This window comes from Danio aesculapii, chromosome 7 (genome assembly GCF_903798145.1).
Source record: "Danio aesculapii chromosome 7, fDanAes4.1, whole genome shotgun sequence".
In the NCBI taxonomy this organism is placed as follows: domain Eukaryota; kingdom Metazoa; phylum Chordata; class Actinopteri; order Cypriniformes; family Danionidae; genus Danio; species Danio aesculapii.
The window spans coordinates 55,155,697-55,174,004 of NC_079441.1; the positions used below are offsets into that span (position 1 = coordinate 55,155,697).

Consider the following 18,308-nt stretch of genomic DNA (forward strand, 5'->3'; position numbering starts at 1 on the left):
GAAATAATATATAGAGAAATAAGTGTACTGGCAGCTTATTACAAGGCATTTGTAGCATAATTTACAACTCCAACCCAGACAATTTATCACTTTACACTATTAAAAATGTTCATAAAAGTCCCTTTTTGGAACTTTTCAAGGTTAAAAGTTGTTAGAGGAAAGATCAAAACCCATAATGTAATACAAAAGCAGAAATAAACAACATAAAAACATGAATCACAAAATACGGCAAATGGCTAAATTATGGATATTTTTACAGTGACAATATTGTACAGGCTGAAGAGCAAAGACAGTAGCTTTAGCTGGCTAGTGATGCTAACAGACTGAAGCTAGAAGCTAAAGCGGATGCTTGAGGAACAAAACGTTTAGAGTAGAATTATTTGTATAAATGTATTAAGGGTTCATGCACCTTCTGTAGGAAAGACAAATAGTAGTGAATGGGGATGTATTTTATGATAAATAAAATGGGAATTGTGAATCTACGCGACGGAGCTCCAAACACACATTACAACCGTAAACAAACGAGACAACCGTAATAACAACGACAATACTCAATATCATTATTAAGCTAAATAAAAGAACACAAAGATGTTATTTGTCTACCTATTTAGACATGTTACTATTTAATACAGAGAACAAGGAGAAAAGCGATCTGTTCAGTACACCTACAACATAAAAACAACATTTGTGCATTTGCAAAGTCATTTTGGAATTCCAGCAATTTTCTCCCATAAGGCAATAAAACACACTCAAGTAAAAAAGGAAATTATTTAAATACACCAAAACTAATAAGTATAAAAAAATGAAAATGTGTTCATTAAGTCATGAACTCATACGCTCTAAAAACTGGGTGGTTGTAACCCAACGTTGGGTTAGAAATAAACAAACCTAATTATTGAGTTAAAATATAATTTAAATTTAACTGGAAAAAAAATGAAGCTAATGTTGGGTTTTTCCACATTTGTCCCAACATTATGTTACAACAACCCAACATTTTTAAAGTGTACTGTAAACATAAACTACTAAGACATCAAGTCTACATATAGCATGTAGACTGGCAAAACAAGAGTTCACAAAAATCAACATTTGCAGACTAAGGGACAGTTTAAAAAAAGTAATGATCCTGTGTACGTAGAAAAGAAATTGATTTTACTGTACACTGTCTAATAGGGAAAAATACATTTCCCACCAACTTTTCCACAAACAAGATGAATTTTTTTTAAGAACTATCCCTTTAATAACTTGTGTGCTCACTGAGGTTTTAAAGAAAATTGCATAATCTTGTGATACTGACTTAATATCTGGCTTGTAATACATTAAACACAAATGTTCTTCACTGAAGAGGAATATTTCAAGGCATTGTTATAACTTTCTGAAATATAAAAATTTGAATATACATATATATTATTATGTCTTAACAGGCTATGAATGCATTTCTTTTATCATGTTACAGCATGTGCAGAATTACGCTAGCCTTCATTTAAATATACTGTCATACAACTTATAAGTAATAATTATGTAGTTATTTTAGCCGAGCATGCAAGCATATTTAAAGAGTGCCGTTAATATTTTAGCTCAAGTTCAAATTATTAAAAACTAAGGCACATTACAAAAACCCCATCAAAACTATGGCTTCAAAACTGAACAGACTGCAGCAAACCTTCCAGAACTACTTGTGAACATTCCTCAGTCACCAATGATATAGGTGAGTTACTGATCACAGATGTTTGTTTCATTTTATCCTTGATAATAATTGATTTGATTATATTCTTCGAAAGAAGCCATACTAATGAATGACATAACCACTATTCTTATAACAATCATAATAACTGATTGTCTTGAATGAATGAACTGAATTGTTGCTGTTTTATGAATGTCAAGCAGGACATGACAGCTGTTATTACAATATGTATTATATTAAAATGATCTGAGACAAATAGTGTTTTGGTGAAAGCATTCCAGTGAGTAAACTGAGCTTAGTTTTCATTTTTCAGATCTAAAAAATAAAAAAGGATAAATATTTATGTAAAACTGTTATGGCGCTTATAGTTATTTAAAACCCTATATGAAGAATCCTTCTCATAAAACTTATGCGTATATTCACACATGTATGTATGGTGTAGATCTCCATGATATCTCTGCAGTTTTGATAAGGGTTCTTTGTCAGAAAGCTGTTTTACTGCTAATACTGTGGTTTCCACAAAATGATCTGTTTGTCCAGTCCACCTGTGATGATACTGCTGCACTGTTCATTCATCCACATACATGTCACCGGACCTGCAGCAAAGAAATAAAGTTCATCAGGTAAACACAGTTGAAGTCAAACGTTATTAAACCTCCTGCGATTTCTTTTTTCAAATAATTCCCAAATGATGTTGAACAGAGCAAGGAATTTTTCACAGTATTACCTATAATATTTTTTTCTTGTAGAGAAGTCTTTGTTTGTTTGTTTGTTTTTGGCTAGAAAATAAGCAGTTAAATTTTTTAAACCATTTAAAGGTCAATACGATTAGCCCTCTTAAGCAATATTTTTTTCCACTTGCCTAATTACCATAACTTGCCAAAAATAGCATAGTTAAGCCTTTATAATGCACTTTAAAATGAATACTAGTAAAGACTATTCACCTTATTCTCTGTGTACGAGCAGGCACAGCCATTTGAATTATTTTGGCTCAAGACTTCTGGTCTCATTCACTTCTATTGATTTTTAGATATTAAAAACGGCTCGTTATGCTGCTTGGTGTTGCAAAATGATATTTTCTTATTATATTATTCTACTTTGTCTGTATAATCATGCAACCACTTGTTTCTAGAGCAAGTTGTTCCTAGTCATTTGTCCCATAGGTGACTGAATCAGAAGTTGTAAAATAATCGCAAAAAAGGAGCGCACTTCCACATTGAAGAATAAAGTCAATAGAATATGCCACTCATATCTTTTTGAATGGGGAAAAGTGTAACAGTGAATATGGTGAACAAAGCCCTGTCTACTAGTACAGGAGCCAATCAATCATTGATCGCATAGACTGACGATACTCTGGGGGAGGGGCTTCGACCAGACGTGAGTTTCTGCAGATTTAGTGTAATTTGGATGTTTAGAAATGAAACTAAAGAGACAGTTGTTTAATTTTATTGGTGATTCCTTGTATGAAATTCAATCACAAGCTTGGCAAGCAGATTTGGAGAATTTGATGTTTCCCCATTCAGACAGAATGCCTAAACATACTGGCCACCGAGTGAAATGACTTGCCTTGATGGGAATTTGATACTAGTATCTTGAAAAATACCTAGTAAATTATTATTTACTGTCATCATTTAAAAGATAAAAGAAATCAGTTATTAGAAATTAGTTATTAAACGATTATGTTTAGAAATGTGTTGGAAAAAATATTTCTGTTTCACAGAAATTGTGGAAAAAAAATATACAAAGGAGCTAATAATTCTGACTTCAACTGTGTATGTATACAAAATTTTATGCAAAAGTTTGGTCACCCCTAATAATTATCAAAATTGAAAGTCATAGTCTGCTGCCTTTCAAAGCAAAAATTTCATTTGGATATATTTTATACATTTCAGTTCTGGCATAAGCATGTATTTAATCAACAGCTGCAATGCAATACAAGTCATAACAAAACAGACAGGTGCAAAAATTTGGGCAGTCCAACAGAATAGTGACATCAATCTTTTGTAGAGCCAACATTTGCTGAAACAGCCTGTAGATGCTTCTTATAGTTAAGGATAAGTTCCCGAATTCTTGCTGAAAGCATTTTGGGCCATTCTTCCTTGCAAAATTTCTCCAGTTCAGTCAGGTTTGATGGGTGCTGAGAGTGAACAGGCCTTTTCAAATCAATCCATAGATTTTTCAATAACGTTCATGTCTGGGGACTGGGATGGCTATTCTAGATCATTGTATTGTGTCTGTGCATGAATTCCTTGGTAGATCTGGAATCTAGAATCTTTTGATACTGGGCGGAAACCATGCCACCTTCAACTCTGTCAAAGTTTCCAGTACCTGTGCTTGCCATACATCCACACAGCATGATGGACCCTTCACCCTATTTTAAAGTAGAGAGCACTTCTCCTGGAATGCAGTGTTATTTTTCCGCCTGTTATTGTGACTTAATAACTCGATCTTAGTTTCATCTGTCCTCAGAATATTTTTCCAAAATGATTCAGGCTGGTTCAGATGAGCCATTGCATGCCTCAAATGACTCATTTTGTTGACAAAATGCAGAAAATACCTTTTCTGCTTCACCTTCCATTGAGCTGTTCTTTGTGAAGAGTGCGCTGGACTGTGAAATGATGTACAATGACATTGTCAGCAGCAAGACATTCTTGGCGCTTTTTAGAAGTGGTCTATGGTTTGTCTGTGACCATTCTAACCATTCTTTGACTTTCAGATATTTTTCTTGTTCTACCACATCTTTCTTTCACAGGAACTGCTCCTGTGTCCTTCCATTTTCTTACTATATTTCTGACTGTGGAGATAGAGACTTTAAACCTTTGTGATATCTTATTGTATTCTTTCCCAATTCATGTTGGTGAATTATCCTAGTTTTTAGGTCATTAGGAAGTTCTTTTGAGGTTCCCATGTTGCTACTTTCAGGTTCACAATGAGGAGAAACACTAGCCATCAGCTATCTTAAATATCCTTTATCATGATTGGTTGCACCTGTGTTAGGATTGGTAAGGTTCACTGAGTCATTCAAATTAATTTTGTGTTGTAATCAATCAGCATAAAATGACTACAGGGTTTGAAGTCCACACAAAAGAGAGGTTGCCCAAACATCTGCACAGCCTATTTATCAGTTTCAATTTAATTTTACCTAAATCATAAATTTAAAAACTTTAAATTAATTTTTTTTGGTCTACTTCATAAGACATTTGTTAATGCACTGGCAGCTTCTCTCACACCCTTACACAGCATGAAAGAGCATAGAGCATTAATAACATGGAACATCCAACTGTCTTCAACAGAAAAAAAGTCATTTACATCAAGGATGGCTTAAAAGCGAGTAAATTAAGGGGTCATTTCCATTTGAGGGTGAATTATCCCTTTAAGTGAATACATCTTAAATATTTTACCAGCTCATAATCTGAAAATAAAAAAATAAAAAAAACATCCATTATATGTTGGACGGTTAGTCCTGTAGGCAAAACAAACAGTTTTTCTTACAAGTAGAGCTACACAACGCATAGATTGATAGAAGATTAGACAGATATTTTAAATGTTTAAATATTCGATTAATGTAGGCGCAACATAGCTCATATATCTTTTATACCACTACTGAATTCTTTATCATCTGCCAGATGATTCCTGTTATCCAGATAACTTTAAAGGATTCTACAGGACATACTGAAAATTCTCCTTTAGAAAAGTAGTTTTTAATCACTTTGGCTAACTCCAGTCGAATTAACGTATAACATTCAAATGAATATACAAATAAAAACACTTTGCTTGTTATTAGTATCACTGTGTATTACTTATTATGATTATTATCAGCTGCCCTGACATTTCCACAGCTACCAGTATTAAAAGCAGATAGGTTTGAGAATGATTTGTCAGGAAACTTCAAGAATGGACTTGTTGTACAGGTCCCAGTCTATCAAGCCACTATGCTTAAATTCACTGAGCTCCAGAAAGAGACTAAAGTGACTGACGCTTTTAGACGCATGTCTGCATGTGCTTGATTTTATACTCATGTGACCACAGAAGGGATGGAAACACCTGAATTTGGAAGGTTGGTCATAAAACATTTGTCAATATAGTGTGTTTGTGTGTCTTTGGCTTAGCAACATATTTATTTTCTGTGTAGAGCATTTAAAGTGAGTAAAGTCACTCCATTTCAGTTAAGATGCAATGTTAAGTCATATTTACAAAGATAGTGAGAAATTTCAAATTGTATTCAACGGGGTGGCATGGCGGCTCAGTGGTCGGCATTGTCATCTCACAAGTAATTTTTTGTTCTCCACATGCTTGTGTGGGTTTCCTCTGAGTGCTTTGGTTCCCCCAGAGTCCAAAGACATGAGGTATAAGAGAATTTTGTAAACAAAATTGGCCGCAGTAAAGGAATTAAATCAGGGATTAAGGCCCCGTTTACACTAATACATTTTGGTTTTAAAATTATGTTTTAAAACGAAAAGATCCACGTTCACACTGGTGTTTCATCTAGCGTTTCTGAACAGATCTCCGTCCACACTACACAGCTGAAAACTCACATCACATGACCACACACACACTCTGGCATGCGCTGCACGTCTGAGCTCCAGGCAGTCAGCGGGTGCTTTGAACACACCTCCCCAGGTGAGAGCAGCGCAGGTCAGACAGTACATCAAGGATCTACCGCTGGATTTCATCTCACTATAGTTGTTAAACGTGATGTTTAATTCATCTTGTCTCTATCTAATGACTATTTGGTCTTTTGAATCTATTACTTATTCTCAGGTAATTTGTTTTGGCTGAGCGCAAAGATAAGTAAATAAATTTATGTAACCACATACACTTTATTTCCCATATTGTATAAACTCATAGTACATTATACTTTATTATTGATTATTAAAACTGATATTCAGCAAAAGAGACAGGGTATGTTTCATATTTTTATAAGAAAATGATAGGAGGCAGTTATGTTATAGGCTCCGTTTTGTTATAAATTTGCATACAGTGAACATGACGGTCATAAAAATATGTAGCTACACGATGCCTTAACAATTTTGGTGTCTGTTAAGTTAAAATCCAAATGAATAATAGGCAGTTCCTTAAACTACATCATGTTTTCATTTTATTGTTAAGATGATGTGATGTGAATGAGATTATAATGTACTCTGTTCCCTTTGAAGATTTACTCAACGTGTCCTCTGGAGTTTGTTTTCCAGATCAAATTTGTGAAGTCTGAACTTAGGGAAAGGATGCAATACTGAACTTAATATAAAGGAAAAAGCCCCAATCAGATAGGCGAATGTCTGCAGCCAAATGGCCTCTTCAGCATTTCCAAAACGCTCCGTTTTCGGTGTAAACGGGGCCTAAGCCAAAGGATAGCGAGTGAGTGAAGTAAACTTAAGCATCCCAGTTGCCAGATGGTGAAAGTAAATTTTATTTAGAACTATTATTCTATATTATACTAGTATTATAGTATTCTCTGCACCAACCAGTCAGTAAAGAATCACAGACACCCACTTTGTTTTTTCTTTCAATATTGCATGTTAATCATATTATTGCCTTATTTAGGTTAAGGTAAATAATACAATTACTGTTGACAATGCAAACGTATTGACTGACAGGAATCTGCTGTGATGCCGTCTTGTGGTCAGAAATTCATGAACTAGCAGAGCATTATGGGTATTCTCTAGCTGTTGAGTATACATCAGTTGTACACTTATAATTGTGGTGCACTGCAATTTTCTTGGCTGATTCTGATTTTAAGGTTAGTGTGACCTGCTGATACAGATTTTTTGCCGATTCTGATAGTCTTTCTAAAAATTACATTTATCATACATTTATAACAATAACACTAATGTGTGTTTACCTGAGTGAGCAGCAGGTATCTTGTGGACGACTTTACTGTTAAGTAGGTTCCACACACTGAGATCTCCTGAAATCCCTCCAGACAACACAGTGTTACCGTCCCAGCAGAAACACCTACAATCAAGAAAAGAGAACGCTGACATCATACAAACAATCAGTCCTGCATGTTTGCGAGTTTAACTTTTTATGAAGTTTATACCTCTGCTCTTGCTCAGCAGGTACAGTAGCGATGAGCATTCCTGTCTGCACATCTGTGACCACCAAACACGAGTCCTCGCCAACACTCAAGATATGCCTGCTGTCTGAACGCAGAAGCACATCAATCGCACACACATCTCCATCAGCTGCTCTACATAAAACACATTACACACACCCACACTCACCAGGACTGAAGGCCACCTGATGGATCTTTCCAGAATGGCAGGTCAGCTGATTGACAGGCAGAGGGTAGCCAAGTTCCCACACAGTGAGGGTTCCTTCTTTAGTGCCCGTTGCCAAAAGTGTGCCAGCTGGACTGAGATCTAAAGTATTAACCTGTGCAAACATATGAACATCAGATATACAGTTTTCACAAATCATAACATTTTATAAGAGAAAATAATATAAAGGACTTTTTGGATTTATTTTTTAATCTCATAATAAGTTCTGAGGTGTCAAATGTAAAACAGGGGTGCTCAACCCTGTTCCTGGAGATCGACCTTCCTGCAGATTTCAGTTGCAACTCATATTAAACACACCTGGCTGTAATTATCAAGTGCTGTTCATGTCCTAATTAATTGGTTCAGGTGTGTTTGATCAGGATTGGAGCTGTATTACTAGAGTTTGAGCTTACAAAATTCTGTCGCACAGTGCTGCATAAAGGGGCAGGTTTAAACAAGATGCTTAGACATTACAAAAAGCGAGCAATCGGTCCATATTTTGAATTTCTGTCCAGAGAAGTCATGTTTTGATCTTCGATTGGTCTCACACAATCATGTGATGCGATTTTGCAGGTCAGAGTACACCAAGCTTGAACTTTTCAATGCAGCAAAATGCAAAACTTGTCGCACAAGCTTGCGTTTCCGGTCTGACGCATTTGCGTGCATATGAATGGAGGTCTATGAGGAGAAAAGCAGGAAGCTTTGAGAAAGAAGGTAGATCTCCAGACAAAGAGTTGAGCATCCCAGATGTAAAGACTGAAGTATTTTATGCTGTGTTCTGATAGATTTTATGGCTTGTTTCATATGCAAACAAGTATCTGCATCTGAAAAGGAGTGAAGCAAATGGCCTACTGGAACTCAGAAGTTGTTAACCAAGCAAACCAGTTGGGTAATGTCCAGAGGGCAGGGAGGTCACATCCTTTGTTAGGAAGACAGTACTTTGGGTTAAGTTACTTGAAGACAGCCAAGTTAACATCACTGCTAAGGAAGTGCACTATTCATTGTCTTCAATAAAGTCTTCCCCCCGTAAGAACTTTGGTCAGCTTACTTATTTTATTTATTAGAGTCATCTAATACATTGGCGAGCCACCCAAGATCGATTAAGCCAATTACAGCAAAATCTAACAGTTCACACCAGACTTGGATGAAGCGTCTAGCGCGAGTGATTTACATGTTAAGTCAATGCAAAGACGCGAATAGACATCCTGTGGCGTGATTCGTGCAAATGAGGCAGTGTGAATGACGCGATTCTCATGAACGAAACGGTTCAAGTTAACTGTTTTGTGCTTTTCGAGTTGGAATCACTCGAATCTGAATTTCAGCGGACATTCGCGCCTATCATGAGCTTGCTCTTGTAGGGGAGTGATTATGACGTAGTCCCTGTTGTTGGTGTCCCAAGGGGAAATCCTCTTGCCAACAACGGACAACAGTTCATCAAACTGGACTCGGATCAGTCTGAAGCACCGCTAAAAGCCTCCATCATCTAGGTATAGTTTCTGGAGGAGTTGATGAACTCACAGATCTGGGTGTACCTCTGAAAGGATCTAGTGCACTCAGACACTGTGCCGAACAAATCTACACTGTTTTTCAGCCATTTAGCAACAAAGCTGGAGTTACTGGGCAGACGGAAGCCCTGCTCATGACACAAATCCGGGTCTATTGTGAAGTGAATTTGACGCGCGAATGAAGAAAGTAAACTCGAAACGTTCACGTGTCTATTTACGAGTGAATAGCTTGATTTTTTTTTTTTTTTTTCATGTGTGCCACATCTGGTGTGAACACAGCATTAGATATCATCAAATTTTATAATCTTGTGTTCAAGGGGATAAACATAATTATTAAAAGTTCAGAAAAGCATAAAAGGTAACTAATTAAGTAATCAACTTCAATTTTGAGGTGAACCAACCAATTAAAAACTTATAGCAGGTTTATAGCAGGATTAAGAGGCTTAATATTTGTATATTTAAGACACTTTAGAGATTTAAGTTGTACTTTTGTACCCTAATCTCAAAAGTGCCACAAATGAATCATGAGTACAATATATTTGCATATATTGTAGCTTTATTTAAGGATTGTCTATTACTAACCCCAGACTCATGCTCAAATTCAACAAGTCGGACAAATTCAGTCCTTTTATTACTGGAGATGTCAGCAGCTACACATTCCCAAATCTGTAAAAAAATAAATAAAGAATTAAGAATGCAGTGACAACAGATGCATCAAAATAAAAAAATGTAAATCAGTTTAATTAATCAGTAAAATCATAAAAGTATAAAATTAAATTAGTTAAAACATTGCATGAGTATGGATTTCAGATATATTATTGCAACTTCATTTTAAAAAGGCAAAGATTTAAGTAAAAACTGCAAGACTTGTTTTAGTTGACTAGAAGCTTTATTTGAAACATTTAATACTAAAATAAACAGAACGTCCTGTGTAACTGCTTTTGCATTTGGAGTTAAAACACTACATAGATTTGGCTCAACTAAATTCAATACCTTCACAGTAGAGTCCCAAGATGCCGTGTAAAGTTTGTCATCCCTCCAGCAAATATCACTAACCGCATCATCATGACCCATCAAAGTTTCCTGTCTTCTTCCATAAGCAATTGAGTAAAAATAACTACAGAATACAAGAAATGGATCAAAGGGACATAGCAATAAAAATGAAATGTTTTTAAAGTGTGTCAAACTGATAAACAAAAATAAATAATGTTATGATTGTGCCAATTATAGAAATTCTTACACATTATTGTCCCATGAAGAGCACACAACGATCTTTTCGTCAGGCAGCATCAGGCAGGAGGACAGAGCCTAAAGTCAAATTAGTATAGGTTTAATGTTAATGTTAAATAAGCTATTCTATAAAAGCTATGTTTATTCTAGGCATAAAGAATGACCCCCAAAAATACTAGGACACTTCAGTCACTTCAATTTCTATGTTATACTTCAGTAAAAAATCATAGTTCACCCAAAACTATTAATTCTGTCATTATTTATTTATTAATTTACACTTAGTTTATTTCCTATGTCAAAGACAAAGCAGATATATTGGATAATCTTATAAACTATTAGAGATCGACTTCCATAGTATTACTATTGAATTTTATGGGTACCCGATTTCAATATTTTTCAAAATATATTCTTTTGGGTTCAACAGAAAAAAAGAAACTCACAAATATTTCAAACAACCTAAAGATGAGTAAATGGTGAATACATTTTCATTTTGTGAAGTATCAATATAATAGGAATTTTTTTCCCTCCTTGATTGATTGTTTCACTTTTTCCGCAATGGCAAATAAATTCGCCATTGCGTATAAAAATTCATGTTTATTACATGGCCAATCATTTTACAGCAGTTAATCTCAACCATGGGGATCCACCACTCCAGGGGCCTCATGTATCAACGCTGCGTAAGGACAAAAAGTTGGCCAGATTTCATGCTTACATTTGGATTTACTAACGATGAAATTAACGTGAGAATGTGCGTTGGTCCACGCCAACTTCATGTCTGGCGTACGTGCATTTCTTGTGTGTGCTTGTTTTATTTCCATTGGGGACTCCTAGAGGCAATTATGTTAAATTGCACACTACAAAGTATCTTTGAGCTGTGGATGGGATCATCCACATGTCTAGCAGGTATATAAGGTTTACATACCATGCAGTTGAACCGCGGTAAAGTTAGTTTGACGTTTGATATTCATTAGACATTCGATTTCAAACCAATTAAATTCTTTGCTCCTGTTATAGTTTGAGCCAAAAATAGGTCAGATATGTTGTACAAGGTTTAATTTCTCAATTAAAAAATTAACCATACGAATGAATTAAACAATTCAACCATATGAAATTATACAATAAAACCAGTACCAAGATGTTCAGAAAACTTGCTGCTTATTGCACAAGACTCTGTTTTTGGAATAAGCACTTTATTTATTTTATAATATTTTTAAAATATTTTTTAATGTAAAAATTGTAAAAGTCATATTTGTAAAATTTGTAATTTGTAAAAGTCATATGTGACACATATCGGAACTGTTCTATGACCATGTAAACACGAAAAAAAGCATGCATTCAGATATTCAGAGATCAGTGCAAATAAATCAGATATAAATTGGACATGTGACAATGCGACTTTCATGTAAACAGGCAGATCGGATTCATTGAGGAATTCCGTTTTGTACATTGCAAGGCAAGGCAAGTTTATTTATATAGCACATTTCATACACAGTGGCAATTCAAAGTGCTTTACATAAACAGAAATAAAAGAGACAAGTATAAGAAAAATAAAAACTAATAATAAAAACAGATTAAATGTGTTAAAACTGGTTATAAAACAATGAAAAAGAAGAGAAAAACATATTAGCACGATCTGTCGGACGTAGCACAGTGCTCATTCAGTAAAGGTACAGCTAAACTGATGTTTTTACAGTCTTGATTTGAACGTGCCTAATGTTGAAGCACATCTGATCATTTCTGAAAGCTGATTCCAGCAGTGTGGGGCACAGTTGCTGAAAGCCGATTCACCCTGCTTTGACTGAACTCTTGGAATTTCTAGTTTATTTCTTTCATTACTGAACATGCGACAATGTGGTACTTCTCCACAATTTAAATGAGATAGAAGAAATATATATATAAACCATATATAAACCATATATAAACCATAGGCGCAAGCTGCGATGACGGCCCTTTCCTTCCTCCTCCTCCACCTCAAAATCATTTTAAAGTTGGGTGAACTTTGCATATTTCACAGAGCTAAAAGCAAGACAATTTCATCCTTGTGTGGCGCAGATGCTAGAACAAGCCTTTACGCATGCGCGACATCATAAATTGTATGGCAAGTGTAAACACATGAATCAGATATGAGTCACAATTAAAAGAACGTGTAAATGGACAGGCAAAAAACATCAGATATAAGCAACAAATAGGAATTGGGCATTAAGACCTGACCTTAGTGTACTATTCTGCACTTCTGAATGGCTGTGTTTAAATTTCTGTCGTGTTTGGTCTAGTGCAAACAACCAAACTGCTTATCACTGCAAATCTTGTCACGTAGTGTGATGTTAGGACACAGGGTTACAATGTAACCTTCTCACCTATTGTTTATGCTCATAATATTTATTCATTTATTCATTTTCTTTTCGGCTTAGTCCCTTTATTAATCCGGGGTCGCCACAGAGGAATGAACCGCCAACTTATCCAGCACGTTTTTAAGCAGCGGATGCTCTTCCAGCCGCAACCCATCTCTGGGAAACATCCACACACACTCATTCACACATACACTACGGACAATTTAGCCTACCCAGTTCACTTGTACCGCATGTCTTTTGGACTGTGGGGGAAACCGAAACACCCAGAGGAAACCCACGTGAACGTAGGGAGAACATGCAAACTCCACACAAAAACGTCAACTGAGCCGAGGCTCGAACCAGCGACCCAGTGACCTTCTTGCTGTGAGGCGACAGCCCTACCTACTGCGCCAGTGCATCGCCTCATAATATTTATATTATTTGCTAATTAATAGCCAACTCATGTGGAACTCTGAATCTGCGTCTTATTAACGCATACTCTGAGAGCCTTCCTAACTAAATAGACTGTTTTCCACCAAGGCAACCTGGGGTGCTGAAACATAACTGGCCAAACTGGCATTGGGTGGGCTAAACGACCAAAACAAAGACAGACATACTGTCACGTGACACACATTAAACAAATATGTCCATAAGCATGTTTCTGAAATGTCTGCAAACAGATTATGGTATTTTTATACTTTAGAAGAGTAGAAAAATTACATACAGCACCTTTAATTTTAGAAACATTATAAAAGTGAATAACAACACACACAATCACAGTTTTCACAGCACTAGCTTCAATGCATTTTCAAATGTATTGACTAAGTAGAGCTCAGTTTGTGCTGGACAAAAATTGTGTATAATTGTGGAAAGAAGCCACAATATCCATAAAAAGAATCAAATTAATGTGTACAAACATGGAACTCCATTCATGAAGCACTTCCTAATCTGAAGTGTGTCAAATTAGGGAGACATCAAATATTTAAAGTGGCAGGTCTCTAGAACCAAGTTTAAAAACCACTGTACCAGAGGACCAGAAATCACTGTATAGTTAAATGCAATTAATTTGGTAAGTGTAGCTTTGTTATTCAAATACTTTTGGAGTGCAAAACTGTGGTACAAAAATATTTAGGAAGGTTACCATGTTGGAGAAGGACACACTTCTTTGTAGGCCATTTTCTTTTGAGAACATCTTTAATGTAGAGTCTACACAAAGAAAAAAAAAGTTTACATCTTAGACCTTCTAGCCAATTATCATTTTACTAAAGAGACCAAATAAATGATGAATTCCGAACCTTGGGATGTTGTGAAGATGGAATCTCCACTGAGGGTCACGGCAACGCCTGTTACAGCTCTGCAACATAACAATTAAATAAAAAATAAACAAGAGTCAAAAACTGGTTGACACAATCCAGCAATATTCTTTACGTCACTTCTAAAGAGCACAAACAGATACTCACTCTTTGTGTATTTTATGGCAAGACTGCAAGACAAGTTTGTTCATGTTGCTCCAGGCCATCTTCCTACTTTCCTCAGTCAGGTCCTCAAATGACTCCATGCTAGGAGAAACTGAACAAAATATTGAGGTCAATTAGATACTCCAATGACACCCTCCTGGAGATTTGTTTGTTTGTTTGTTTGTTTATTACTTTTGAATATTCCATGGCAAGATCGATATAAACAAAAACATATATCAATCTATGATTATCAAATAACTTACATTTAATCCCAGGATACGTTTTTTGAAAAATGTCCATCAAAGTGCTCTAAGTAGAAAATTCTCATCTTAGTCTTTTTAAAATTTCACATTCCATCAAAATAAGTTTAATGCTCAAGAGGCTTGACAGCAGTTTAGTAAATTCAAATAAGTCGCCCTAGAGCAGAGGTGTCAAATCCAGCTCCTGGAGGGCAGCAGCTCGGCACAGTTTAGTTCCAAGCCTGCTCCAACACAATTGCCTGTAGGTTTCAAATATTCCTGAAGGACTCAGTTAGTTTGATCAGGTGTGTTTAATTTGGATTGGAACTTGGAACTAAACTGCAGAGTTGTGGGCCTTCAGGGAGTTTGACACCTGTGCCCTAAAGTGACTGATTAGGCTTCCTATTTGGTCATACCTGGTCTCAAAAATAAAAGTCTATCATTTATGCTTGGGCCTAATCTCTTGCAGTTTGTTATTTGTACAGTTGTCCCAATGTGCTTGCCTTTTTTTTTTAACTTCCTGTCATTTTCGGGTTAAATCTGACCGTTTTACTTAAATTTTAAAACTTAAAAATCTCATAAATATTGTGTTTTACATCTGATTGCCTTAAGGCCTTATGATATAATCCACATTATGCACTTGAACATATAAAAGTGATGATCACATTTTTCATTGAATTTTGAGTGTTTTATTCAACTTTGTTACACCTGTGGTGTTCCTGGTCAAAAGTGACCACCGTAGGAAATTAATTGATATCCAGACTATATTCATCCATTAGACACAAAACATTCCCATACACAACACCCTCACTCACTCATTCACTCACTCATACAGACACAGACTTACATACACAAAATTAATTTAATTTCTCCTTCAGATCTGAAACATGAAAGATTATTTTGGTCACTCTGAGTAATTGCTTTTTTTTTTACTGCCTCATCCACCAGTTCATTACCACGAAGACCAATATGACCTGGAGTCCAGCAGGAAATTAATTTGAACTGTTTATTCACTGAAAGTGTTGTTTTCCTTCTTGTCATGGTAATTTTGGGTGGTCAGACTTAAAAGATTCAAGTCATTTAGAGCTTTAGTGCAGATTAAAAAGTATTTTCTATTTGTTCTGAAGCCAAGTTTATTGCACAAGCTTCAGTTCAGATCCAAATACTAAAAATGTCTTGTTTAATGTCTTGTTTAAATGTTCAGCTTTGTGTGTTTTGGATCCATCTGTATATCCGAGTTAATGACGAGGGATAAGCCATTTTCTTTTCTTTTATTAAACTGTCTTTTATTTGCATTATTATTTAATAATTTGGGTGAGTAAAGCAGTTCTTCTGTTTGGCAGGGTTCCAGAAAGATTCATAATTTTGTGCTACCCTTCTGGAGAAAGTGCCTAAGCATCTGGTTAATTGCCGATTTAAAGGGGTCACGGATTATTAGTTATTTAGCTTTTTTTTTCAAATGCTAGTTTCAATGAAAACTTTTAATGTTATAATCCCCATCTTTGATTAAAAAAAAAAAAAGAATTACACATGGAACTTTTCCTAACGCTTTTACTACATTTTTACAATTACAGTTGCAGTGACTAAAACTGTGAAAGTGTTGGTTATATTTAGGCTTACGATGGTATCAAATTTTCTTGTTGCAATTAATTGCTTAAGCTTTTATCATGATATACAGTTCAGATCAGAATTATTAGGCCCCATTTGATTTTTTTTAAAATATTTTCCAAATGATGTTTAACAGAGCAAGGAAACTTTCACTGTATATCTTCGGGAGAAAGTCTTATTTGTTTTATTTCGGCTAGAATAAAAGCAGTTTTAAATTTTTTAAAAACCATTTTAAGGTCAAAATTATTAGCCCCTTTAAAAGCTATATTTTTTGATAGTCTACCATTGTTATACAATAACTTGCCTAATAACCTAACCTGCCTAGTTAACCTAATTAACCTAATTAGAAAAGTGTTAAAAAAAAATCTTCTCTCTGTTAAACGGAATTTGTTGGAAAAATAAACAGGGGGCCTAATAATTCAGGGGGCTAATAATTCTGACTTCAACTGTATAATATATAATAACAAAATAAAATACTATATACAGTAACTAAAATGCTATAACAAAAAAATACAATAGTTTTATGCTTAAAGTATAAAGTATATTAGGTAACACTTTACATTAAAGTATCATTAGTAAATATTTATTATTGAATTAAAATCAACATTGAGAAAAGGATTTATTACAGTTACTATAACAATATTAGTTTTTGTTATTAAATAAAGTTAACAAAATGATTACAATTTTAGTTTGTTATTATGCACTAACTTACAAATTAAATGAACATTACTTAAGATTAATAAAGCTTTTGTAGTAATCATTTAGATTTAGCAAAATTAATGACTGTTAACTACTGGAGCCTAATTGAATATTGGAGCATCACTTAAGTGTTGACGTACAATAGCTCTATAAATAGTCACACCATTTTCATTCAATATTTCAGCCTGTAGTAGGCCAGATTAACATATTAAGCTAATCAATTGTTATGTATGCGAATACAATGCATATATTTAAAAAAAGCACTCTAAATTATTTAAATAATAAATAATTATTTACTGTATTTTGAAGTGCCCACATATTGTGGATGTTCATTATCATGATATAATGAATTATTGAATATTGCAAATGTTGAGTTATACTGTACTTCTATCTTCATCCACTGCATAACATTTTGTGCTAAGGATTGAAGCTGAACAAGTCCCGTTTGTTGACTGAACAAATACAATTATCTACCAGCTGCTTTCATCATAACAAACACAGCGCAAATGCATAGTAAATAAGAGATTCTCCAAAATTCTTTTATTCTCTTTGTCTTTCTCATCAGAGCATCTTATATCCTGATATATAACGATATATATGACAATATAGTACATTTTCGGCAAAACTCAATCAATTAATGATTTATATAAATTGGTCACATGGTAAGGACTATTTGTTTTCTTTTTTTTCATTTTAAAGTATATATTTGAAAATGTACTCACTCATATGTGATCATATTTCTCATTTTATAATTCAGGGCAAATGTTTGATTAAGAATGCAAAAATATTAAATAAATGTCAATGAAATATTAGACAGTTTAAAAAAATGAATGATTTTAAAAAAGACAGAATTTAAAAAAGAAATATTAAATATTAAATAAAAATTCAGGAAATGAAATAATACTAAATAAAATGCAAATTGTAAACATTGTTCTAGATGGCAAATTTTTCACCATGCTGCCATTCATTTTTCTGTCTGCATTCCCATAATGGCGTGTAATTTTGTGTTCACATAAATTATAAAAAAAAGTATTAATGTAAACAATGTACAGTGATTGAAATAAGTATTGAACAAGTCACCATTTTTCTCAGAAAACATATTTCTAAACGTGCCGTTGCCTTGAAATTTTTACCAGATGTTGTAACAACTCAAAAAAATCCATATATACAAAGAAAACAAAACGAATTAGTTTACAAATTAAGTCATGCATAATAAATGAAATGACACAGGAAAAAAAGTATTGAACGCATGAAAAAAGGGAGATGTAGAAATCCCGGACAGCAGCTGAAATCTCTCAG

At 34.6% G+C, this 18,308-nt stretch overlaps 1 protein-coding gene across 1 annotated transcript in view; it reads right to left on the bottom strand.

Moving 5' to 3' along the window:
- Nucleotides 1-589: 589 nt before the first annotated feature.
- nsmaf (neutral sphingomyelinase (N-SMase) activation associated factor) overlaps nt 590-18,308 on the bottom strand; it is a 40,091-nt gene continuing 22,372 nt past the window's right edge. The window contains exons 22-31 of the mRNA XM_056462195.1: nt 14,467-14,575; nt 14,302-14,360; nt 14,148-14,212; nt 10,687-10,754; nt 10,440-10,563; nt 10,029-10,112; nt 7,906-8,056; nt 7,722-7,824; nt 7,524-7,636; nt 590-2,277 (exon numbers count right to left, since the gene is read on the bottom strand). Coding sequence (XP_056318170.1) covers nt 2,183-2,277; nt 7,524-7,636; nt 7,722-7,824; nt 7,906-8,056; nt 10,029-10,112; nt 10,440-10,563; nt 10,687-10,754; nt 14,148-14,212; nt 14,302-14,360; nt 14,467-14,575 — 971 coding nt within the window. The 3' untranslated portion in view covers nt 590-2,182. The remainder of the gene's footprint in view (nt 2,278-7,523; nt 7,637-7,721; nt 7,825-7,905; nt 8,057-10,028; nt 10,113-10,439; nt 10,564-10,686; nt 10,755-14,147; nt 14,213-14,301; nt 14,361-14,466; nt 14,576-18,308) is intronic.